We start from the raw sequence: 26,781 nt of genomic DNA, 5'->3' as shown, positions 1-26,781 counted from the left end.
ACAGATAAAAGAATTAGCAATTCTCAAGGCCTTCATTTTTTCCTGGATAATGCCGAGAGGACCCTCCACCTCGATTAGATCCGATAAGGAGTCGCACCAGTAGATAGCTGCTCCAGCAACCGCCGCTACCGGATGAAACAAATAACCTGTATGTTGAAACATTTTTCTTAAAAGAGTTTCCATCTTTTTATCCATCGGCTCTGAACGACGAGCTATCCTCAAGCAGGATAGTAGTGTGCTTGGCAAGTGTGGAGATAGCGCCATCCATCTTAGGGACGGAATCCCACAACTCCAAGAATAATTTTTTAAAGGAAGATGAAGGGGAAAAGTTAGATCCAATTCTATCCCACTTGTTCTTAATAATGTTTGCCATCTTTACAGGCACAGGAAAAGTTAAAGGCACTACCCTGTCCTTGTAAACTCTGTCTAATTTAGGAATCAAAGGTTCATCAGGCAGCTTGGCCTCTGGAACCTCTAATGTAGACAGGACTTCCTTTAGAAGAAAACATAAGTGTTCAATCTTAAATCTAAAGGCTGGTTCCTCCGCAGCAGGAGGCTTAGAGGCAGCAGACTCCGTCCCAGAAATTTCCCCCTCTGAAGCATCAGAGGACAACTCATCCTCGGATAACTGAGACATAGCAATTAAATCCAACAAATTACAAGATGACCCGGGGCAGGAGAGCTATGTTTAACCTTTTGCTTGCGCTTAGCAGGGTGAGGTAAACAATCTTTATGTTTCAATAAAAAACGACACCTTTATACCCTCACCACCTCCTAGAGACCTAAACAATACAGAGAAAAAGCGTCTTCTCTCACAGCCAGCTCGGAAAGCTCAGACAGGAAAGAGGAAATGCAAGCGAGACCACTCCCGGTCACATGGTGCGTAAAGCAGGACCGCCCCTATGAGAAAAAGCATGCCATGCTACAAGCTGCGCAGCACTCAAAGTGAAAATAAAACCTGTATGTTCCAGCCACATAACAATAGCCTATGAGCCCAATAAAATCTCACACATAAAGCAGCATAAAATCAAAGCATCACATTTGATTAATCCCCACTGTTCAATAATCCCCCTCAGGAGATATTAACCCATGATTCTATTAAGATAAAAGGAGCCACACTGTGACCCTGTCTTCTAGCGTCTTCAACACATGTAAAAATTGAAATGATCTTACCAGAATACATGTTGTGGAACAGAAACATGGTCTCTGAAGTGTGACAGTCTTGTAGCATCGCTCCTGACATGGACTTGAGTGAGAACAAGCACTCAGTGAAACTCGTCAACACTGATTGCTTAGGAGCTGTTAGCAGACAGTCTGGATGGGTTCCCAGAAAGACTCTCCCTGCATCTCCAGACTTTCATCAATGCTCTCACTGAGAGGCTGACAAGACTACTTAAAACTCCTTCTGACAATTCTCCGCCATCCTCCTGTGACGAAAGGCAAAGAATGACTATGGTTATGGGGAAGTGGGAGGAGTATTTAAGCCTTTGGCTGGGGTATCTTTGCCTCCTCCTGGTGGCCAGGTTCGTATTTCCAAACAGTAAGGAATGATGCTGTGGACACTCCTTATATTAAGAAGGAAAACAAGTTTTGCTTGTAAGAAGTGCTGGTATATAATTTATATAGGTATCATTGTTATACCTACTATAAGGGGATCCACTGATCTCCTAGGACCCACCACTGCCACACTATCCCTAACATTTCCAGCCCCCCACAATTCATCTCATCTATATTTTTATTTGGGTGGGTGTTTTTAAGGGTAGGTCTTGAGGACAGAAGCTGTATTTCTAAGGTTTGTGGGTCCTTGGGTGCTGTGAGGACCTTTGATGTTAGGGGATGTACTGGCATGACTGTGTAAGGTTAGTACACAAGACAGCAGATGAAAAGGACACATACACAGATACACAAACACACTTAGATTCCTTGACAAAGCATACCTGCGAAACATACGTCGGAACTGAACTGTTCTATATTGAGTTTTATCACGTCTCTACACTAGCCAGGACACCTGGGGGCTTAGCGCTACTGTCTTGCTACTAAAGAGGTTTTGGTTTCGGCGGTCACACTCCTGCTGATCCATTTACCTCTTTGCAAGTTTGGCGATTTGAAGCATTTATTACAGCATATCTGCTTTTGTACCCTTACATTGTGGTGTTATCAAGGCTTATGTGACGCTTTTATATATTTTAAAATAAATTTGTATCCAAGTTTTGCCTAGTGTACTGTTTTCCCATCAGTATAAAGTGGGAGTGCGCATATCCTTGAGCTTAGTGGAAAGCTCCAACAAATGTGAGTAGTCATTTGTTACAAAACAACTACTTCCTCAAAGTGCCATTACAGATTCACACTATGTTGCAATTTTCTGTTTCCTTTTTTATGGGATCTCACTGAGGAATGCTAACAAGCTGAAAAACTCATCCAGAGGACACAGACATATCCTTTATTCAGAACTTTATTTGGTTTTCCTTTTATGATTTTTGTTATCACATTTATTTCACACTTAGAGATATACACACACACATACACAAAGATATACACACATACATACATACATACATAGAAATATACAAACATACATACATACGATTCATTTTATTGTCATTGTACAGAGTAAAAAACAGAGACAATGAAATTGTAATTGAATATCTAACCTATCCATAACACAAGGTAGTACTATAATGGTAGATCTGGCAAAGGACAATAAAAATCAAGCGACTTGTGCAAAAAGTTTCCATACCACAAAAGTATGTAGAGTGCAACATGCGAAGGAAAATTATTTCCATGCTAAAAAAGTATATAAAATACAAAAATGATTTCCATACCATAAGAATATGTATGTATGTATGTATGTATGTATGTATGTATGTATGTATGTATATATATATATATTGCATTGTGCAAAAAAAGAGAAAAATGAGTGTACCTAGTAACACACGTAAGTATTAGCAGATAAAATAGTGAATAATAAATGAACACTGTATAATTTACACTGTACAATGGAAAAAAATCATGTCAGAATAAAGTGAAGTGAATATACTATAAGTGAATATAGACCATAGACAGAATAAACTATACATATATACACACACAGAAATATGCATATACACACACAGAAATATGCACACACACATACATTCACAGAGATACACACACAGATACATGCACAGAGATAACACACACACACAGATGCACAGAGATAACACACACACACACATACATGCACAAAGCTACGCACACACACACACATACATGCACAAAGCTACGCACACACACACACATACATACATGCACAAAGCTACGCACACACACACACACACATACATGCACAAAGCTACGCACACACACACACACACACATACATGCACAAAGCTACGCACACACACACACACACACATGCACAAAGCTACGCACACACACATACACAGAGCTACGCACACACACACACATACACAGAGCTACGCACACACACACACACATACACAGAGCTACGCACACACACACACATACACAGAGCTACGCACACACACACATACACAGAGCTACGCACACACACACATACATACACAGAGCTACGCCCACACACACATACATACACAGAGCTACGCACACACACACATACACAGAGCTACGCACACACACACACACAGAGCTACGCACACACACACACAGAGCTACGCACACACACACACAGAGCTACACACACACAGAGCTACGCACATACACACACACAGAGCTACGCACACACACACACACACACAGAGCTACGCACACACACACACATACACAGAGCTACGCACACACACACATACATACACACACACATACACAGAGCTACGCACACACACACAGCTACGCACACACACACATACACAGAGCTACGCACACACATACACAGAGCTACGCACACACACACACACACACACACATACACAGAGCTACGCACACACACACATACACAGAGCTATGCACACACACACACATACACAGAGCTACGCACACACACACACATACATACACAGAGCTACGCACACACACACACACACACACACAGAGCTACGCACACACACACATACATAGAGCTACGCACACACACATACACAGAGCTACGCACACACACATACACAGAGCTACGCACACACACACATACATTCATGCACTGAGCTACGCACACACACATACATACATGCACAGAGATACGCACACACACACATACATGCACAGAGATACGCACACACACACATACATTCATGCACTGAGCTACGCACACACACACATACATGGAGACACACACATACATAGATGCACAGAGATACAAACACACAGATAGGCACCAACACATGCACACAGGCACACACAGATATAGGCAGACATACACATATATATATGCAGGGACATGCATGGTAATATATATATTTTTAAATACTCTTGGGACTTTTTCTTATTCTAAACTTGAGGTCCAGTCCAGCTTATTTAAATGTCCATAACAGTGGAAGTGTATTAATAATCTGAGTTAAACCTTATTTGTGCCACAGTACATACTGTATATTTAGTATTTTGTTAGAGTATAAGAACTTCTTGCAACTAATTCACAGTCAGACTGACCTCTATCACATAGTTGCTGTAGTAGAGTTGTAAATTTAAACTGGAGATGGTCCTCTCCCTCATGATGCAGCATGCATAGGACAACACTGATTCACAATTTAACCCCATAGCTACCAAAAAAGGCTGCAATACACTGTTTAGGAATAAACTGCAGTCCTTTCTGTGAGTCAGGGAATTAAATTATGTTCAGCATGTTACATGCTCTTTTTTTCTTTTAGGTAATTCAAGGGTCAAGGGTGAAGTGTTTACCGGGTTTAACATCACAACACTATCCCTGACAGGCTCAGCTTATCCGTGAGGTAGGAGACAGACTTAGAACAAGTAAGGGGGCGCCGCACAGTGGCACGCTGTTATTGTGTAGCAGCTACTTTAAAGCATTGTTCCAGGGGCACAAACAATGGTGCATTAGTGCATGTTTCCTGTCCCTATATGATTACCCAGTATGCCACAGCACAGCTCTAGCTTATTGGTGGCCAGGACTTACCTCCTGCCTTCCACTCTGCATGCACCGACAGAGCGCTCATACCCCCAGCCCTCCACAGCACACTTGAACGCGCACCCCCCCTTAAAAAAAAGTTACAGCCAAAATTTATGTAAAACAATAATAAAAAAAAATCTTAGTGCTGCATGATGCAACTGCCTGCAGTGGTGGCGGGCCCTCTAAGATGCAGGGCCCTCAGACAAGGGCCAAATTGCCCGACTTGTCAGTCCACCCCTGGAGACAGCACTTCTAACAGATTGGAATGGCACAGAAGACAGACCTAAATCAAAGCCAAAGTTTTTGGATATCATATGCTAATGGTTTAGAATGGGGGCCACAGATATTAGGAATATGTAATAAAAAAACACTAAGCAGTAAGTTGTACTTAATATAAATCATTGCAATATGTATTATTAGTCATTTTAAAAGGATTTTAGCTTTTATTTATTTGTATGTTTAACTCCATTTGTGCAGTGTCCATTACTTCCTGATACAGCCGGCAGTGGTCTCTACAGGAAAGAAAATAATCCGTTTTTCTTTTAAAGTGTTGCTAGAAGACACCTATCTGCTAGCTGCAATTAGTTTATTACCCATGTTCAGTAGAGGTCTTTGCTGAAAAATCATGTGATAATGTAACCTAAGTTCTGCAATGTCTACTCTCTCATCTAGCTGTGGGCAGTGGCTACACTGAGAATTTCTATGTGCTCATTTAGCAACAAAACAAGTAATTGATTTTCTGATTTTTAATATAATCTACCAAAGGAGCACTGTTTCATATTCCTTTAAATAAGTGACATTCTCATACACCAAGTAAGTTTACATTATTTTAACACATTTAACCACGTACCCAAAGGCCTCACAACGCTTCTGGTAGATTTCTACTTTGTGCTCGAGTGGAGTTGGATCACTTTGACCAAGGCGATTAACGTCAAAGATTGCAACAAGGTTGTCCAACTTGTAGAATCCAGCAAAAGCCATAGCTTCCCAGACGGAACCTTCTGAAGATTCTCCATCACCGAGCAGACAGAACACGCGATAACTAAAACACACATAAAAGATAAGGATAAAATCTAACATTGGTATGTGAACAATAAAGTTATGTGACAGACATCTGAAATAGCCAATGAGTGAGAGGGTTACCTGTATAATTGTAATAATCACAATTACATTGTTCATAATGTTGTGAAAAAAACTGATTTATCATCTATTTTTATGCTTAAATTCCAATGAAATTACCATTACCAAGTGACCTAGAAACAAAGCACTTATCTCATGCTGCAGTTTCAACTTCCACTTTCTCTTATTTCTTTCTGGGGATATTAAATTCAAAATTAAATTGTAATTATTCAAATAGAACATACAATTTAAAAATAAAAATACTGTATATTTCTGTTTTCGTGCATACACTCTGGGGCATCAGCTGCTACTGAGCATGTGCAAGAGTTCACAGTATATACATATATGTCTGTTATTGGCTGATGCCTGTCACGTGATACAGGGGGCAGAGGAATTGAAGAAAATTTTGAAATAAATCCACTACTTAGCTGAATATAAAAGTGTTATTGCTTTTCATTTTTATTATGCATTTCAAATTTTGCTATACTGAACTCTAAATGCATTTATTGAAAAAAAAAATGCTGTAACTTTAAAATCACTTTTACAATTTTAAGGGACAACTTACAATTATGGTAACAAATATATTATAACTTGAATAGATTGGAAAATACATACTCAGGATATTACTTTAAAGCAAACAAATAGAAACAATTGAGTGGTTGAGAACACAGGTAATTGTGGTGTTGCAGTATTGCAAGTCTTATTTATTTAGTTTAGTTAAAAACTGTTCTTCCTCATTTTACTCTTTTTAAGTCCAATGCATCAGTCATATTTTAAATATTAAAAGGGACATAAAACAATTTGATATTGTAATAAGAGATGATAAGAGTTCGGTAGTATAACAACTTTGCACTATACTTTCATTATTTCTTTTGGTCCCTTTTCCTGTAATATCATTTAATTAGGAAAATTGTGAACTTTCCAATATCTGTTAAAAGTCGAAGTGCAGACTCCATGATTCAAATAGGGCATGTCAATTTAAACAACTTTCCAATTTACTTTTATCATCAAATTTGCTTTGTTCTTTTTATTTTTTGTTGAAAGTTAAACCTAGGTAGGATCATATGCTAATATGTAAGCCCTTGAATGTCTCAGTACATTTTGATAGTTTTCAAAGCTAGACACTAGTTCATGTGTGTCATATAGATAATATTGTGCTCACTCCTGTGGAGTTATTTATGAGTCAGTACTGATTGGCTAAAATGCAAGTCTGTCAAAAACTGAGATAAAGGGGCTGTCTGCGATAAGTAGTTTTGTCTGACCTTTATTAAGTAGCTGTATGAGCATCCTTCTATTAATTCTATTAAATTGTTTTATCTGTAGTTATATTATTTATTTATATAATATTCAATTGGACAACTTGTTTATATACAGGTTATTTTCACTACTAAGGAAATTCTCTTGCTATAGGGACTTTATCTTAGGGTAAAATAGATAATAATATCATATTTCCAAGTTGTTTATTATTCTTAAAGGGATATAAAAAGTACAGAAAGAAAATACTGTAGTGAGTTAGAGAAAGTTATTACTGTACTAATGTGTGCATATAACTATATGTTTAACCCCTGCAAAGGAAATAAACACATAGTTAAAGTCAGCTCCAGAAGAGCAATGCACTACTGGGAGCTAGCTGAATGAGCACATCTGGTGAGCAAATGACAATAGACAAATGAGTGTAGCCACCAATCACCAGCTAGTTCCAGTAAAGCATTGCTGTTGCTGAGGATATATAGCAAGAGAACACCGTAAATTTGATCATAGAAGGGAAACGTGTCTTGCAAGTTACATTTTTACTTTCCAATCCCTTTAATGAAACATTTTATATTCATATGATGCTGTTTACTGCCTCTTTAAATAAGAAAAGCAATTCATAGCATTTTAGTTCTGAAAATGTTTTCAGTGCCTTGTCATGGTAACGATGGCAACTAGACAACTGATTATAGTTTTACGTTTCTTTATTTTATTTTTTTCCATCTAAAATTAAATGTGACATTAAACGCCAATAAATTATATTATACACAGCTAAGCATAAATTAAGTGGTATTTTTTGCATAACAAAAGTTTGTTACATTTGTTTAAATTAAAGGGACAGATAGATAATCCCTTGATTACCCATTCCCAAGTTTTGCATAACTAACACGGTTATATAAATATACTTTTTACCTCTGTGATTACCTTGTATCTAAGCTTCTGCAGACTGCCCCCTTATCTCAGGTCTTTTGACACACTTGCATTTTAGCCAAACATTGCTGACTCCAAGGGAGTGAGTACAATGTTATCTATTTGGCACACATGAACTAGCATTGTAACTGTAAAAACTGTCAAAATGCACTGAGATAAGAGGAGGCCTTCAACGTCTTAACAATTAGCATTTTAGTCTACCTAGGTTTAGCTTTCAACAAAGCAAATTTGATGATAAAAGTAAATTAGGCAGTTTTTTTAAAATTGCATGCCCTATATGAATCATGACAGTTTAATTTTGACTAGACTGTCCCTATAAAATTGAAATAAAAAAGGACATTTGAGCCTGTTTGTGCACAACTTTTCTGTAATGATCATTTGCTTAAAAGGACACTGAACCCAATTTTTTTCTTTCTTAATTTAGATAGAGCATGCAATTTTAAACAACTTTCTAATTTACTCCTATTATGAAATTTTCTTCGTTCTCTTGCTATCTTTTTTGAAAGAGAAGGCATCTAAGCTTTTTTTTTTTGGTTCAGAACTCTGGACTGCACTTTTTTTTATTGGTGGATGAATTTATCCACCAATCAGCAAGAACAACCCACCAAAAATGGGCAGGCATCTAAACTTACATTCTTGCATTTCAAATAAAGATACCAAGAGAATGAAGAAAATGTAATAATAGAAGTAAATTAGAAAGTTGCTTAAAATGTCATGCTCTATCTGAATCACGAAAGAAAAAATTTGAGTTCAGTGTCCCTTTAATGGCTGATAAGCACAACTGCAACACCTCTATTGGTAGTTAGGGGCATCCATTTTAAAAGAGTATAAATCTGTAAACCATTTCAAAATATATGTTTTTAATACAACAAAGAAAATCTGTGTTAAACACAAGTAAATAAATAATTATGTTAGTAACTTTTACAAGTATTTTGTTCAACAAAGACGTCTACCATATTAAATACTGAATGACTTTTCCTCAGTCACATTATCAAGTTCTGTCACGAACGGGCCAGGAACAAAGTTCAAACAAGCAAATAAAAAGGCGGGAAAATGATATCTTAATTTCGCAAGTCATAGCATGGAAATTAATAGAATAACCAAATACGCCTCAGGCTGAACAAACAGTAGCGTAGGTTTCTTTATTTATGGCGCATACATAATTTAAAAGAAAATACACCAAGTAAATTTATTTTATAACTTAGAGATAACATTTATATCAGCAATCAAAGTATAAACAAACAATGTTCAAAAGCTACAGAATTTGGCACAACTTTACACATAATCGATAATAAATAGATACGAGGTCCGTACTTGCAAGCTAAACAGCATTGCACAGAAAAGCATTGTGGGACACCTGGCAGACAATTAGTTTAACAATTTAGGAATGAATTATAGAGTAAATGTGAGAAATGTGTCTTGTACCTTCAAAGGCACAATGCAGCACAATAGCAGTAGCAGTGCCTCAAATAGGAAACACTTTGTGGTAAATTGTCACTAGCTGTCACACAACCTGCCCCCAGAGTGGGAGTTTATCTATGTCAAAAGAATATACTCCAGTATAGAAACTTTCAGTATAGGTTGGGATACCACAGGCTAAATCAGCTATTTAAAATGCCAAAATAGGGGTAAAGGAGCTACTTGTAAACAATTTAAAAGACTTCAGCAGGTACAATGAATCATTGGGAACAATTTAAAGGGGAGAAATTTTTTGGGTGAACTGTCCCTTTAAATATGTAGAAGTCCACTGTAAGCAGTGCAAAAACTACATACTCTAATGAATTACAGCACTACAATGTTCATTTAATCCAAAGGCAGATCTATTATTATTGTTTATATGTTTTACATAAACTACATTGCTAGAGAGACAGGAACCAAAGACTTTATAGCTCACAGCTAGAGGCGCTAGACAATGAGTTCCTTGTGCCTGAAGCGAAGAAGGTAACTATACCGATCTGTTACACATATTTTTAGTGTTTTCCTTTCCTATAACAATACTTAAAAGGACATTAAACACTAAATAAATGCCAGATAGAATGATGCATTTAAAGAAAAGATTAGTCTGAGCATAACATGTAGATGTAATTTTTACAGTTTCATTAGTTGTTTAAATATTGACAAAATAAGTGTAAAGTTTTAGTGTCTATAAAGCAATGGAAGCTGCCATGTTGTAACTTAGGTTACCTTTTCTGCTGTGACCAATTAGGGACAGTTATAAATCGGTCACTAGAGTGTGCAGCCAATGGCTGTGTGGAATACAACAGTGCTATTTCTAACAGGATCTAAAATGCTCATAATTTTAGAATGGAATTACAGGAAAAGAGGACAAAATAAATAATGAAATTATACTGCAGATTTTTATACTATATTTGAGTTATTTTATATTACCATCTCAAAGTGTTTAATGTCCCTATATGAACTGTAGGTACTAAAATCTACCTTTTTTCCCAACTCACACCCTTATTGTAGTCTTCATGACTCATTTAGCATAATAATATAATGAATTTCTAGATGTGTTGAAACTTGCTTTATCCTAGAATTCTTATAAAGTATAAAAACATATCTACAATTAAAATCATGCTGCATATTACTGAGAATCCCATGCTCTAAGGCAGTGGTTCCCAAAGTGGGCAATACTGCCCCCTGGGGTCGGTGGGATTACTGTGGGGGGGACAAATAGGCATAAGAGGTGGAAGGGGGGCACTTGAATTACCATAGGGGGAGCTAGACGGAAAGGGGTAGAAAAAGATGCCAGTGGGCTCCTCTAAGGCTAATTATCGTAATTTGTTGTGCTTTATCCTAGAGGCGCAAAACAAAACAACTTTCTGGCTTTGTATTTGAAGTTTTACTGCTCTTTACTTTCAAGGCTTTTTCTTCTATGATAGTTCAGGTTTATCAGCAACTTGCACTTTTTCGCACTAATATATTGCAGCCAGTTGTACTGTAGGCTTGCATTGCATTCTTTGCTTTGCCAGTGCTGTAAAATAGTATATATTATTAAGATTAACTGCACAGTTGTGTAGTAGCAGGAAACACAGCAAAGGCTTGTTGTGCTTGTCTGATTATCTTTGAACACAGTCAACCATTTAAGGTTTTTATGCCATCTAAAATAATCTGGCGGTATACTACATAACACATAAGTAGAATACACTTTCTATAAAGCTTATTTATTGGTGCAGTAGTACAACTATGCTCCAAGTATAGAAATCAACTCCAGATCCCCGACTATAGAGATTAAAGACTCCAGCTATGTGACTTAACCCCAAGATATTGGGAAACTGGTATCACTTCAACAAGACTATCCATCAGATTAACAGTTTTTGAACAGTGAAGTTATATGTTTTTCTAAAGCTCTTGGGGGCGATGATGGTGAGTTTATGGAACCAAGGGGGTAATGGCCTGCTCTAAGGGAATAAGCAGCAATTATAGTCCATTTTTATTTCTTTCATCTAATAGAGGGTGTTTCAAAATATATTAAAGTTAATTGAAAAATGGCGATTCCTCGCCTGAATAAAGCAATGCTTTATTGTCAGGCTTGAAGGGTGTGTCCTTCTCTACCAACAGCACTGCGGGTATTGTCCAAATCAGCCAATGGCTATTAGTAGGAAGTACATAACTAATGATGTAGTAATAAAATCAGTTTACTAAAAATATATTTTCAACATGGGTAAATGTTGCCCTTTCACAAGTATAAGTACAATGTTCAACCGAATAGATCTTGGTTAATATTAACCTCAGAGTTACAGACAAGAATAAATTCTTCTAATCGACCTAAACTCTCCCCCCCCCCCCCCAACACACACAAATAATGGCAGTTCTACCTGTTAGTAAGGACTTAATAGAAACAGATATCAAATAGTAAAAGAAATGAATTTGTTTAAAAAAATAAAATGTTCTAACTAAAAAGAGCGTTTTATTTTTACACTCAGTCATTTTAAAGATATAGATGATAGACAGACAGATACAGAGAAACAGACAGACAGACAGATACAGAGAAACAGACAGATACAGACAAACATACAGACAGATACAGACAGACAAACATACAGACAGATACAGACAGGCAGACAGATAGATAGCAAGACAGACAGCAAGATAGACAGATAGATTAAACAGTACAATGCAAAGATGTACAAAATGAATGTATAAGTATAAGCCTGTATGTTTAACGTTTAAAATGATCACTTTAGATGCACCCAAATCACTGTGAAGAATGTTGCAGGATCATTTCCTCTTCTTCAGGGACAGTAGAAAAAAAAATGCCAAAAAGCAGGTAGTTACACAATTATAGGGAATTACATTATGAGTTTTTTGTTCCAGTAAAGAACCAGGATACAGCATTTGCCATTTTAGACTAACCTGACAGTGAGGTCAGCTAAACCTGTGGTAATCAGGTTGGTGCAACTTGGATTTCTATAAAAAATTTGTAATACGTTTTCAAAACATTTTCTTCATAATTGAAATAACTTTATTTAGGAATTTGAGGTCTATTAATATAAGTATATAAGATTAACTGTACAAAAATACATACAAATGACAATGTCAGATCTGTAGGGCTTGCAGGTGTTAAACACAGTTATATACATATACAAGCAATACTGTAATATTAACCCTTTATTTAAGCATTCTGTGCTCTGTCAGCGGCTGTCTGGCGAGTGTAGCGGTGCAGAAATAGCAGTATGGAGGCGACCCCAGGCTAGCAATCGCAGGGACAAGGTGTCCCTGTGATCCCAAACCTGCCAGTGGGGTGCCTCCATAACATGAAAGACACGCTGAGATCAGTGTGTCTTTCATGCTGTTGCTAGATACCTGCATGTGAGGCTATCCAGCAACAATCCAGTAACATTCAAATTTGACTGTTATATTGTATACAACCACTGTGACAACCAGTCACAGTGACTGTATACTTTAAATGCAGCCCAGGTGCATAAAATGTATTATTTTTTTATCATTTTATTTAATAAAGTGATTATTATTTTTTTTGGCGATTTTTATTATTACCCCTTAACATTATTTTCTATCCTTGGCAATAATGGGGTTAAATATAAAGTTCAAAATAGCTCTAGGTAAATACCCTGGGATGACTAAATTTTACAAATATATACTTTTGTGTAGCAGTTTTGAATTCTGTGGCCGCTTACAGTCCAAGCATAGCACATTTTAGCATTAAACCAGTAAATCTACCTTTGTAGTTTGGCCTATATTTGTTATACATTTCTTGGAAACATGGATATGTGAGGTATTCCTAAAATCAGGAAAACATAATTATTATTTTTTTTATTTTATTCTTTCTTTAGCTACACTAGTTATGTAGAAATGGCTATAGAGAAAACTGCAAAAAAAATTTTTTTTGATATTCGACAAATTTTTCAGTATTAAATTCCCGTTTATTGGTATTAATTACCATATAGGGTATCACAAGAAAGGCCTGTTTGTCTGTTAAAAACAGTGTAGAATATGTATGGGTGTACTTAAAGGGACACTGAACCCAAATTTTTTATTTCGTGATTCAGATAGAGCAGGCAATTTTAAGTAACTTTCTAATTTACTCCTATTATCAAATTTTCTTTATTCTCTTGGTATATTTATTTGAAAAGCAAGAATATAAGTTTAGATGCCGGCCCATTTTTGGTGAACAACCTGGGTTGTCCTTGCTGATTGGACAGCACCATTAAACAAGTGCTGTCCAGCGTTCTGAACCAAAAATTGTCTGGCTCCTTCGCTTAAATGCCTTCTTTTTCAAATAAAGATAGCAAGAGAACGAAGAAAAATTGATAATAGGAGTAAATTAGAAAGTTGCTTAAAATTGCATGCTCTATCTGAATAATGAAGAAAAAATGTGGGTTCAGTGTCCCTTTAACAAGAGAGCGAATACCTAAGGTGAAACCAATAGAGAGCAAAAATGCCAAATTAGCCTGTGTCCTTTAAGAATGGGAACTGTGAAAAAATCTCTGTCCTTAAGGGGTTAAAATGTTATAACAAATTACAGCATTTTCTTTTTGCACATCTATGGTCCCTTTAAATAATTACATGTAAGAAATTTTAAATTATTTCTTAGTTACCTTGCTTTGTCAAAGAATTTGCCTGTGTAAGCCATGCCACATGCTGCACCAAGCCCTTGTCCTAATGATCCAGTGGCCACATCAACAAATGCTTGTTTCTGAAAGAGAAAACATAATTTATCATTAACACATGATCTGTTTGTAGAGATGATGAACCAAGGACATTTTAATTTTTTTTTTTAACTGTGAATAAATTACTTTCCTGTACATTTATATTCACATACAAAAAATAAAAAAATATTGCAATATATTTTGCTTGTCCTACTACCCTTTTCCTCACTCTTCCCTAATAAATCAAACTGGCACATTCCCCTCGTCTCCGTACCCCAGCATTTTTGGACTCTGCTTTGTGTTCTTTTGTGCAGTTTGTAATATCCCTGCATACTGAAAACTTTTATTTACCTTCATTTTTGCAGGGTCCATTACTTCCTGTGACAGGAATCCTGATCTAGCTCGAAGTCCTAAATCTTCTAGAGTAGCTTGAGCTGATTTACTATTCCGATAATGCTAGAGAGACAGTAAAGTCTGTTTTGCCCATGCTCAAAAGAGGCAGAATGCAACTTAAGTTTAAAAGATGTCTCATCTCCCTGAGGGCAGTGCTCTTTTTGCAAAAAAAAACAAACAAGTAAGCTGCTTAGTATTTTTTACACACAGTTTCTTTTTATGTTAACTTTGATTTTGTTTTTACTAAAGCAACACTGTTTCATATCCCTTCGATACACACCTTTCCCTTGTACACTCTTGAAGGATTACACGTCGCCCTCCTCTACTGTGTGTAATACTCAGGTCTACAGTATCTCTATTGCTGTGCTCATCTTTCCTTACAACAATATGCTTCAAAATTAAGTCTAAAGAGCAGAATCTTAAAGGGACAGTAAAGTCAACTTTCTAATTTACTTCTGTTATTAAATTTGCTTCATTCTCATCGCATCTTTTATTAAAAAGTAAAACTAGGTAGACTCATGAGAGCTCAGGAGTGTGCACGTGTCTTCAGTACTCTATGACAGCAGGGTTTTGCCACATTATATAAAACTATGGGTCCACTGACCAATCCTGCGGCAGGAATAATAGAAAAACAGAGCCACTAACCGAACGGAGAAACCGGACACTGGAAACAACAGAGCTCCGATAATAAAAGTATCAATTTGATATCCTTGCTGGTGAAACTCCAGGTAGTAACGTTGGGACACACTGCTACCTAATCATCAATAGTAAGGTACCTTGCTTGTTTTTAAAGGGGCATTGTACTCTAGATTTTTCTTTGCATAAATGTTTTGTAGATGATCCATTTATATAGCCCATCTGGGAGTGTTTTTGTAACAACGTATAGTTTTGCTTTTTTTTTTTTTTTTAAGAACATTATGCTGATTTTCAGACTCCTAACCAAGCCCCACAGTGCCAGATGTATACTGAAGTCTACAGATTCCTGTTGGCTCCTGTTTGTGTTATCTGTCTTTTCATATGCAGGGAAGAAGGGGGGGGGGAAGTGTCTGCTCTTGTTTACCCAGCCCCTTTCACTGGGTGTCCCAGACTACTTAATTAACAGTGATAAACTGGGAGCTTCTAAGTAAGTTTAAAAAAAAAAAATTATACTGGATTTTTAGATCAGCATCTGTGCAGATTCTACTTTATAGTAGTGTCTATTACATGCAGCTATATGAAAATTTGTGTACACTGTCCCTTTAAGTGGTTTAGATGTATTTTGGGAGACGTCCCTACAGATGACTCCATATTTTTTTAATCCTCACTTTTAAACCACATTATTTCAAACTTTCCGCGAAAAACATTTTAACCTACAAATATATATTTTAAATCATATGTGTTAAACTGAATCAATAAGATTGTTGTTCTTAACATATTCCAAGGCTATAAAATTGTAATTTGCACACTGATCATGTGATCACCAGAGGGCACAATGCCCTGTTTGCTGTCTATGCCCACTATCTGACCACAGAAATGTGCCCCTAGTGGATGCATATGCCCACCATGTTCCTGTGTTCACACTTTAATCACTTTTATAAGAAAAAGATATACATTGTCGAGGAAAACTAAGGAAGCAAAAACAGAAAACAGTATAAAATGTAACCTAATTCACATAGTATATAATTTATATGTCTAGTTAAGCACATCACTCACTGGCACAGGGTGACCCTCCAGAATTGAGTCAATCTTTCTTAAGTTTAGTAGTTCTGACTCCTGCAGAAAACCAGCCTCTGCCCACGCAGCATAAAGAATGGGCGCTGCATGACCCTGAAAAAAAAAAGACAAAAGTAGTTGATTTTTTTCATTCCCACGACATCATAACATTTTTTTCTTAAGAGACAAAATATCAACAAAAATGTTCACTGGTATTATGATGGTTTATGTTGGGGTTTTAATATAATAAAATACAGATTATGTTATCAACTTTATTGCTAAACTAGCCTCTCATAATTTATGCAGGTGGTGATGTCAGTATACCAATATTATTTCACAGACCTTGTGATTGTGTGAAACCCAATAAATGACAACATTGTAGGGATAGTATGTTTCTAAGAATTTGCATTTGATTTGTATTTCATACTAAGGGCTAGATTTATCATAGCTGAGGCGTACAGGGGCACGTATACGCACCCCTGTATGCCTCAGCTCGCCTGTGGCGGGGCGAAATTACCCGTAGGTAATCAACATTGCACATGAGCGCAATTTTGCGCTTGCGTGCAATCCCGCCGCCTGCCCGCGCACAGCCAATCACGCGCGGGCAGGAGCTGTAAATCTCCTCGGTCGGACTCGACCGAGGAGATTGAATTTCGCCACCTTAGAGGTGGCGAAGAGCATAGGGAAGCAGCAGTCTGGTGACCGCTGCTTGATAAATCACGGCGAGCAAGTTCTTGTGAGAACTTGCTGCCGTAGGGGCTTGATAAATCTAGCCCTATGTTTAAAGTAGAATGAAAGGGTGTAAATCAACCTCACTGGGTAAATGCCTCACAATTCTACAGTGCCCTTGCTAGCTGTTTGCAATCAGCAGAAGTTGAGTTGGCAGTAACATAGGTGCAAGAGCAGCTGTTTCTGTGTGACTGAGTGTCATCCTTTCACCATGGTTAGTCCACGCCAGAGGATATACACTTTGACAATGTGGTGGCATATTTTCTGTACAAAAACAAACACAGTGGCAGCCATCTTGGAAACCCTGCCACCATATTTATAAAGTCAAAGCAAAACACTTTCCTTACACTGTTAGACCTGTTTTTCAAGGGACCAAGTAGGAATCAGGTAGACAAATTCTTAATGAAATACTCTGAGACCCCTGTAGTTGTGCCCCTGGAAGGATGCTAAGAGACAGTAAAATCAAAATTATTTCAAGTTTATTCTATTGAATATTAGAAACACACTCTTCTAAATTTGTTATCAGTCAACCAAATCTAGAGTCATAAAGTTTGATTGTGAACACAGTCTGTGCAGCCAAACTCAAACCTATTGCAGATCAATAAGATAGGGAACTTACAGAGACTTGGTTCATAACAAATCTGTTCAGGGAGGCAGAGTGAAAAAATGGCATCCCTGAGTGACTGAAGCAAAATGTTCAAGTGTGCAGTGAAGACAAGTGGCATATAAACAGAACCTCCCAACCTTCAAAAATAGTATTATGTTTGGATATTAGCTGGGATCATCCACAGAGAAAAAGATCTGAAACCCTACCCATGAAGAGAAAACAAAATCCAATTTAGCCTCAGGGTTCAAATGGAAATGTAACCACCAATCGCTACCCAGATGCTGAACCACAAATGGGCCAGCTCCTAAGCTTACATTCTTGCCTTTTCAAATAAAGATACCAAGAGAACGAAGAAAAATTAATAGGAGTAAATTAGAAAGTTGCTTAAAATTGCATGCTTTTTCTGAATCATGCAAGTTTAATTTTGACTAGACTATCCATTTAAGCTACATAGAAAACAAAAGTCTAAAAAAATAACCTATATAAACACAGTGGCGCTATTTTTATCTACTGACTCCTCCATAAGGCTACTGAAGAGCGTGTGCCTCTGTGTTCTGGGATCTGCATACCTCCCAACTGTCCCTATTAGAACTCTGAGACAGTCATATGTCCATATTTGCAGAATTTTCCCTTAGCCACACCCATGGACCACTCAGACACGCCCACTAACTGACACCCACCCACTATCCAAGCATGGCCCCACCCCTCCCAACAAGGCCTCATCCACAAAATGATGACAGACCCCTTAACCTGCTGCGTTCCTAATACCCAGCCACAAATATTGGGAGGTATGGATCTGGTAAACAAAATAAACCCTACCACCCATGGACAAAAAGCTTATGCACCCATGTACACAACACTCCATAAAAACATAGGAAACAATCTAGGGACACTCCTATGCATTTCCTATTCTCCTAGGTATAGGGTCAAAACTTAATTTGGGTCTAACCCCCATGTAATGAGAGATCACAATCTTCTTTCGGCCTCTGTCAAAAAAAAAACAAAACAAAAAAAAAACTTCCAGCTGGAGCAGAGCTACAGTCTTTATAACCACACTGTATATAGGTAAAACAGAAATGAAGACAGCATGGCAGAGATTAGTATATACAGAGAGAGGGAAGGAATCATATGACTTGTGGAAGTTTTTAACTATTCCAAGTAGCAGGAGACCGCAGCTCCATAACTTGTCCGCTGCATCTGAGGCTGCGATTTTCAATCCACCTGATCCTATACGATCGGGCTGATTAACATTCCTGCTAGCAGGTGATTGGCCACAAATCTGCAGGGGGTGGCATTGCACAAGCAGTTCTGGTGAACTGCTTGTGCAATGATAAATGCCGACAGCGTATGTGGTTGGCATTCAGCAATGTCTGTCGGACATGATACGCTATAGAGTATCATGTCGGTCAGACATTAGAAAATCTACCCCTATATCACCACTCAAGTGAATTATGATATCACAAAGTATTAAATAAATAGTTACTAGATAGATTCTATGCAAAGATCAAGCTAAGTCTAGCATAGCATTCTAAAGACTACTAAATTGTTCACACCTATTGTGCATCTTACCTTAGACATCACAAAACGATCATTGTTTGGGTTTCTGGGATCCTGGGGTTTATATTTCATGGTATAGAAAAACAGCACTGACATTACCTCGGCTGAACTGCAACATGATGTTGGATGTCTACAAGGAAAACACGATCACATATTACAAGCTACATACTATTTCCGACTATACAAGCTAGTTGTAGGCATATTCACTTTTGCGCTCCATCAAGGCCAGTAAGCATACATAGTCATCAATAAGAAGAAACAATGCATATGTTTGTATATCCTGAGCAACGATTTTAAAGTGGTTTAGAGCCTAATAATATAAAGTTATAAATTTCACACTGACCCTCGCAGGGGCTGCCCCAGTGAAATTATCGTAAAAATGGGGCAGTTCCTGCGAGTGGCGAGATGTCTCCTATTGAAAGTAATAGAGCTCGCTGGAAAGGGACACTTCAACCATAGAGCAAAGTTAGCAGTGAGCAGCCAATATAAATCCCTTTATGCAGCTTTCTGCGTATAGCATCTTACAATCACCTATATTTTCGTATGCACGTGTTTTTCTATTAGGGTTATAAATATTCTGCACACATTTTAGTTGGCGAGAAACAACTGAGATCTGTAGTTCGAAAATCTTTACAGAATTACACTGGTATTAAAGAGACACTTTCATATACTCCCATGGAACGCCCATTTTACAAAATAATAACAATTACGCTTTGTATTTTGTACTTTTGCGCATCCAGTGTACTTAAATTATGATTAATTCCTGTGTGGAAACAAATATAAAATTTTTGATAAAATACGATTTTTGGTGAACAATTTCATTACGTTTTTGATTCACCCTAACAAAACAAATTTCCCTGCTTATTTTTGTGTGAATGGTTCAATTATTAATTTTGTATGATGTTTGATATATGAATTTTATTGTGCACTTTGCATACGAAAATGCAGTATACGCCCCTTGGCGAGACACCCTGTTTTCTGGGTAAAAAGTGGCATTAGATCTTTATGCCAGGTAAATAGAAGGACTGGCAGCATTCTTTAATAATCTCACCAGCCCAGAGAGCTTTAGATCACATTGCCCATAATGTTAAGTTCTACAAAGTTCCTCATATTAGCTCAGTTAATCCGTGTTGATCTAAAACAAAAACAATTTACATGGATATTCATATGCAAAATGACATGCGCTTGTTTATTAAAGCATGTAATTTTTACATTAATGATCCAACTTTACTATGTGTTTAACCCTCACAAAGGGATTAAAGGGACACTAAACCCAAATTTTTTCTTTCAGGATTCAGATAGAGCATGCAATTTTAAGTAGCTTTCTAATTTACTCCTGTTATCAATTTTTCTTCATTCTCCTGCTATCTTTATTTAAAAAGCAGGAATGTGATGCATAGGAGCCGGCCCATAATTGGTTGAGAACCTGGGTTATCCTTGCTTATTGGTGGGTAAATGTAAGCCTCCAATAAGCAAGTGCTATCCATGGTGCTAAACCTAAAATGGGCTGGCTGCTAAGATTTACATTCCTGTTTTTAAAATAAAGATAGCGAGAGAACAAAGAAAAATTGATAATAGGAGTAAATTAGAAAGTTGCTTAAAATGTCATGATCTATCTGAATCATGAAAGAAAACATTTGGGTTCAGTGTCCCTTTAAACACATAGTTATGCACAGGAGCTATAAGCATTGTAGTTTCCAAGCAGGAGATGGTCTTCTCTGAAGCTGCTATGCTTCTGCCTCCTGCTGAACAGAATTTTATGTATATATTTGCTAGGGTCATAAATTAGAGAATGAGATTTTGAACTAAGGTTAGCTAATGACTCTTAATTGGTCTTGAAATATGTTTACATTCATATAGTCTCCTTTTCTATAAGGTCTTGTGGGTTTCCATGGACTTGTGACAACACTGGAGACGCAAGATTCTTTATCTCATTGTTCCTCAAACTATGCTTTGTGGAACCCTGGCAATCTGTCTCATGTAATAAGAAACTTCACAAGGAAATTGCCCAAATGTTTGTCTTTTAGAGGAAAGTGATGAACAGGAAGCAAGAAAGCAGAAACTGCTGCTACATATTCTTGTGAAAACGTTTTCGGATTTTAGGAAGAGGATTTTGTAAATTTGTAGTGGGTCTGAAGATGATTTGTGCAGTAACTTTTTCACTGTAATAGAAAAAGTAAAGGTCCCGGAGGGGTATTAAAGGGACAGTAAAGTAAAAATTAAACTTTCATAATTCAGATAGAGCAAACAACTTTAAACAAATTTCCAATTTAATTCTATTACCAAATTTGTTTTGTTCTCTTGGTATCACTTATTGAAAGTCATACTAACGTAGGCTTAGGAATTGCAATGCACTACCTGCTGATTGGTGGCTACACATCTGCTTCTGGTCATTGGCTCAGAAGATGTGTTCAGATAGCTCTTAGTAGTGCATTGCTGCTCCTTCAACAAAGGATACCAAAAAAGAAAAAAGCAAATTGGTTAGTAGAAGTAAATTGGAAAGTTGTTTACAATTGTATGCTCTGTCTAAATAAAAGGGAAAAATGGGGTTCATGTCCCTTTATAGTTTGTCAATCGTTATTATGGCCCTAAAGTTCTGCCAGTATCATAAATGAGTTTCAGGAATGAAGAAGTTTGGAAATAAATGCATCAACCAAACAATCTAGACTCTCTCCAGCACAAACATCATCTGATTACACATTTGGGGGCCGAATTATCAAGCTCCGAATGGAGCAGTCTAAAGACCGCAGCTCCATAACTTGTTTGCATGCTCTGAGGCGGTGGACAGAAATCAACCCGATCAAATACGATTGGGTTGATTGACACCCCCTGCCGATTGTCCGTGAATCTGCAGGGGGCGGTATTGCACAAGCAGTTCTGGCGTATGAGGTCTGCATTTATCGATGTGCAGCGGACATGATTAGCTACATCGTATCATGCGCTCACACAATATGCCCCTTGGACTCAACTTCTGAGACACAGATGCAGCTTGTTACATTTTGAGATTACAAGACACTGAATATATAGATTTTAAAATTTCAGGCCTCGACAAACCATTGCTATTGGCTCCTAGAATTTTACCCCTGGCTCCTAACTTTTTTGGTTATTCTCTATATATCTATATACAAATACCTCTGTCTGGCTCCTAAAAGTGTGTTTGGCTCCTAAATATTCTTACTGGCTCCTAAATTTTAAACAGATTTGTCGACCCTAAATAATAAAATATTTTATATACCTGTGCTTTTCATTTAATACCACGTTATTCTAAAATACTCTTTTAAAGGGGGGTTTGTGTAAAAAAATGTGCTAGTCTCACATTCTCTTTAACTTTTTGAAGAAAGTATAGGTTACAGAATTTGCTTTTTGGCTCCTCTAGGAACCATGGAACAAGCATATATTTTTTTTTTTTAAAAAGCAAGAGATGTTTAATGTCCCTTTAACATAGGACTTTAGAATGATGTGGTTGTACATGAAAAATCCAGGTATATACTTTGCTTTATTATATAATACATATGCACAGTTCGGAAGATACAATATCTGTGTCTCAAAATGTAAACACATTTTGAGACACAGATATTGTATCTTCCGAACACTTCTAAACAGCTTTCCAATTTACTTCTATTATCTAATTTCCTTTTTTCTCTTGATATCCTTTGTTGAAAAGCATACCTAGGTAGGCCCAGGAGCAGCAGTGCACCACTGAGAAATAGCTGACGCTTGGTGGCTGCACATATATGCCTCTTGTCATTGGTTCTTAAGATGTGTTCAGCTAGCTCCCAGTAATGCATTACTGCTTGTTCAACAATAAATACTAGGGATGTGCATTCAGGTCATTCGGGATATAATGAATGGGGGAAGCTGGCAGCCACTCTTTTCCAAGATGGATTTCTCCTTGTGAAACTGCAACACACTGATCTGTGCAAATCCTGATCTACCAAGAGAATGAAGCAAATTTGATAATCAAAGAACATTGGAAAGGTATTTAAAACTGTATGTTTTAGCGGAATTGTGAAAGAAAAAAATGGCAGTTTTATGCCCCTTTAAGTGAAACTGAGATCTGTATCAGATGTACCAGAAACCAATGTAATACATTTTATTAACACTTGCAAATCAAGGCATGCATTACTTATGTATTTATTTTTAATATATCATGCTTATAGGAAAAATTCAACTACTCGTATATTTATGCAAACTCTGCTGATAAAATAAAGATCATATTATAATCCATTCAAAAATGTTATGAAAAAATCCTATAGACTTTAAGAGAGAAATGTGCTTGAAAAACCCGTATTTTAGGAATTAGAATTTGTCTTGTGCATTAACAGAGCATTAAGGTTCCCCGTGCGTGTTAAGACTTGATACAAATCAAACCATTCTACAACACAAACCCTATTGAAAAATGATTATTCATGCTTACAGTACTGAACAAATGTTAGTTTATTTTTAAAAACATACACAAATTTAAAGTTGTTATAGGGATTAAAGATTAGTCAAGGAGAGTTACACACTGGATACAACATGCTTGTTTAATATTTCCAATCCTTCAAACCTCACTCATACTTATCCATGGATCTGGGATGCCTTCTCTTGAATTTAAGATTTAGACAACCTAAAATAGTGAGTATGTAAAGAAATAAACATGGGCAAATAGAATGAGTGAACATAAGAAATCTAAATGCATTCAGTGGAAATAGAACACAAAATCACCTATACTGCAAATGTCAATACTGCAGTATTGGCTAAATAAGAGCTATGTAAACATAAAAGAGCAACAGAAATCAACCTCACAGTGGGAGACACTCAGCCCATTTGAAAGGCTGTTCCTGCAGCTCTTTTTATCAGTTTATTGCCGGATTACAACTAACAATACCAATTTATGAGACGTCCAATTAACACTTTTATATTATTTTGGGTTAATATTTAATTCAATGTATAAAAAAAAAAACTTAATTACAATCATAAAACAAATTCAGATGATTATTAAAGGGACATGGTTTAGAAAGAGCATACAAGTTTAAACAATTTTCTAATTTACTTCTATTATATAATTTGCTTAATTCTCTTGATATGCTTTGCTGAAAATAATATCTAGATAGGCTCAGTAACTGATGATTGGTGGCTGCACATAGATGCATTTGTGTGATTGGCTCACTTATTTGCATTGCGATTTCTTCAACAAAGGATATCAAAAGAATGAAGCAAATTAAAAAAATAGACGTAAATTGGAGTGTTGTTTAAAATTGTATTCTCTACCTGAATCATAAAAGAAAAATTTTGAGTTTAGTGTCCCTGTAAATTATTGATTTATTAAAGAAGGAAACTATGGCCTCTATTTATCAAAGTCTGGCAGACCTGGTCCGCCAGACCTTGCTGAATACGGAGAGCAATACGCTCTCCGTATTCAGCATTGCACCAGCAGCTCACAAGAGCTGCTGGTGCAACGCCGCCCCCTGCAGACTCGCGGCCAATCGGCCGCAAGTAGGGGGGTGTCAATCAAATTAAACTCCATCTAAAATATCACAAAGATTCTGGATCTGTTTATAGAAAGGGGAACGTTTACCATCACTTTATATAGCTGCAGAATAAACATCTGCACAAAAATAAGAAATATTTCTTGTCTCATCCAAACAGGGACATCATCCTAAATGAGTTAGCTATTTTAGTTTATGTCAGAGGGAAATTATGTCTTGGAAACAGTTTTGAAGTATTAGGCTTGAAATTGCAGATTTTTCTCTCTCTAATACAAAAAAAATAACAAAAAACAACCCTTATGTATTGATAGAACACTCAGCAATGAAAGTTACTTTGCATAATGAGTGGGGGGAAAAAATCTGAGAATTCATCTTGGTTGCCTAAAAAAGAAAAAACTACTTGAGCTAATCAGACTTCTTTATGTCAAAAATAAAAGCTACACAAATTCCAGGCTGCTATGCAATTAATCCCAAAACTGCACACTCAGGCTAAATGAGTTGTTTTGGAGGTGACATAAAATAACTTTATTTATAAGCCTGGCTACCCACAAGGAATGGAAAACTAGAGAAAACAATGATTATTCAGCACATACTATATGATCAAGGGGAAACACACCAAGCAGTGAGGGATAGTGTGGTAGCCATGAGCCTTAAAGGGACAATAAGCACCAATTAAATGCTAGATAGAATAATGCATTGAAAGAAAACATTAGTCTGAGAATAACAAGTAGATGTAGTTTTTAAAGTTTTCTATAAATATATAAATATTGACAAAATAAGTGTAAAGTTTTAGTGTCTATAAAACAATGGGAGCTGCCATGTTGTAACTTAGGTTACCTTCTCTGCTGTGGCCAATTAGGGACAGTTACAAATAGGTCACTAGAGTGTGCAGCCAATGGCTGTGTGGAATATTACAGTGTTCTGCACTTCCATTTCTAACAGGGAGTGAAAAACTCACAATTTCAGAATCGAATTACAGCAAATGGGGACAAAAATAATGAAAGTATATTTTGGAGTTTTTTGGGTTTTTTTTTTTTACATACAATTTATCATTTTATATTACTATCTCAAAGTGTTTAATGTCACTTTAAAGGGATAGTAATGTGAAAATATTTTGTGATTCAGATAGAAAATGCAATTTGGGGGGGGGGGTTAATTTTCTTCTATTATCTCATTTATTTTGTATCCTTTGTTGAAAAGCATACCTATGTTAACTAGTAAGTAGCAATGCACTACTGGGAGCTAGCGGATGATTGGTGGCTGCAACTATATGCATCATATCATTGGTTCACCAGATGTGTTCAGCTAGCTTCTAGTACAACATCATTGCTCCCGAGCATACCTAGGTATGTTTTTCAACAAAAAGATAAGAGAAAAAAATAAACTACATCTGAATCATGAAAACTGGGATATTGTAATTAAAATTTTCATTCATTTAGTTTTAATCTAAATATAAACAGCTTTAGAAAACTAAATAATGTGCATTGTCTGTAGCTATCCGTCGAGCATTAACATATAAGGGGAAAATTATTACATTTTATATCACTGATAATCTTAGTTTAATCAATTTATGTTAAGGGATAGGAAAGTCAAAATGAAACTTGCATGATTTAGATAGAGCATGTCATTTTAAGACACTTTTAAATTAACTTCTATTTTTAAATGTGCTTTGCTCTCTTGGTATCCCTTGTTGAAAAATAATATGCACATATCCTACACTAGTGGGAGCTGCTGCTAATTGGTGCCTGCACACATTTGTCTCTTGTGATTGACTAACTAGATGTTGTCAGCTAACTGCCAGAATGCAATGCAGCTCCTTCGGCAAAGGATAACAAGAGA

The 26,781-nt window shown here is 36.7% G+C and overlaps 1 protein-coding gene across 1 annotated transcript in view; it reads right to left on the bottom strand.

Annotated features, from left to right (window-relative positions):
* The window catches only part of TKT (transketolase), a 106,287-nt gene that overhangs the window by 62,684 nt on the left and 16,822 nt on the right, over positions 1–26,781 (bottom strand). Inside the window, exons 2-5 of the mRNA XM_053720747.1 lie at positions 19,484–19,601; positions 16,579–16,692; positions 14,443–14,540; positions 5,931–6,122 (exon numbers count right to left, since the gene is read on the bottom strand). Of these exons, the coding sequence (XP_053576722.1) occupies positions 5,931–6,122; positions 14,443–14,540; positions 16,579–16,692; positions 19,484–19,601 (522 nt within the window). The remainder of the gene's footprint in view (positions 1–5,930; positions 6,123–14,442; positions 14,541–16,578; positions 16,693–19,483; positions 19,602–26,781) is intronic.

Source organism: Bombina bombina, chromosome 7, assembly GCF_027579735.1.
Source record: "Bombina bombina isolate aBomBom1 chromosome 7, aBomBom1.pri, whole genome shotgun sequence".
Classification (NCBI taxonomy): Eukaryota; Metazoa; Chordata; class Amphibia; order Anura; family Bombinatoridae; genus Bombina; species Bombina bombina.
The sequence above is the reverse complement of the archived record's forward strand: the minus strand, read 5'-3'. Positions and strand labels throughout refer to the sequence as shown.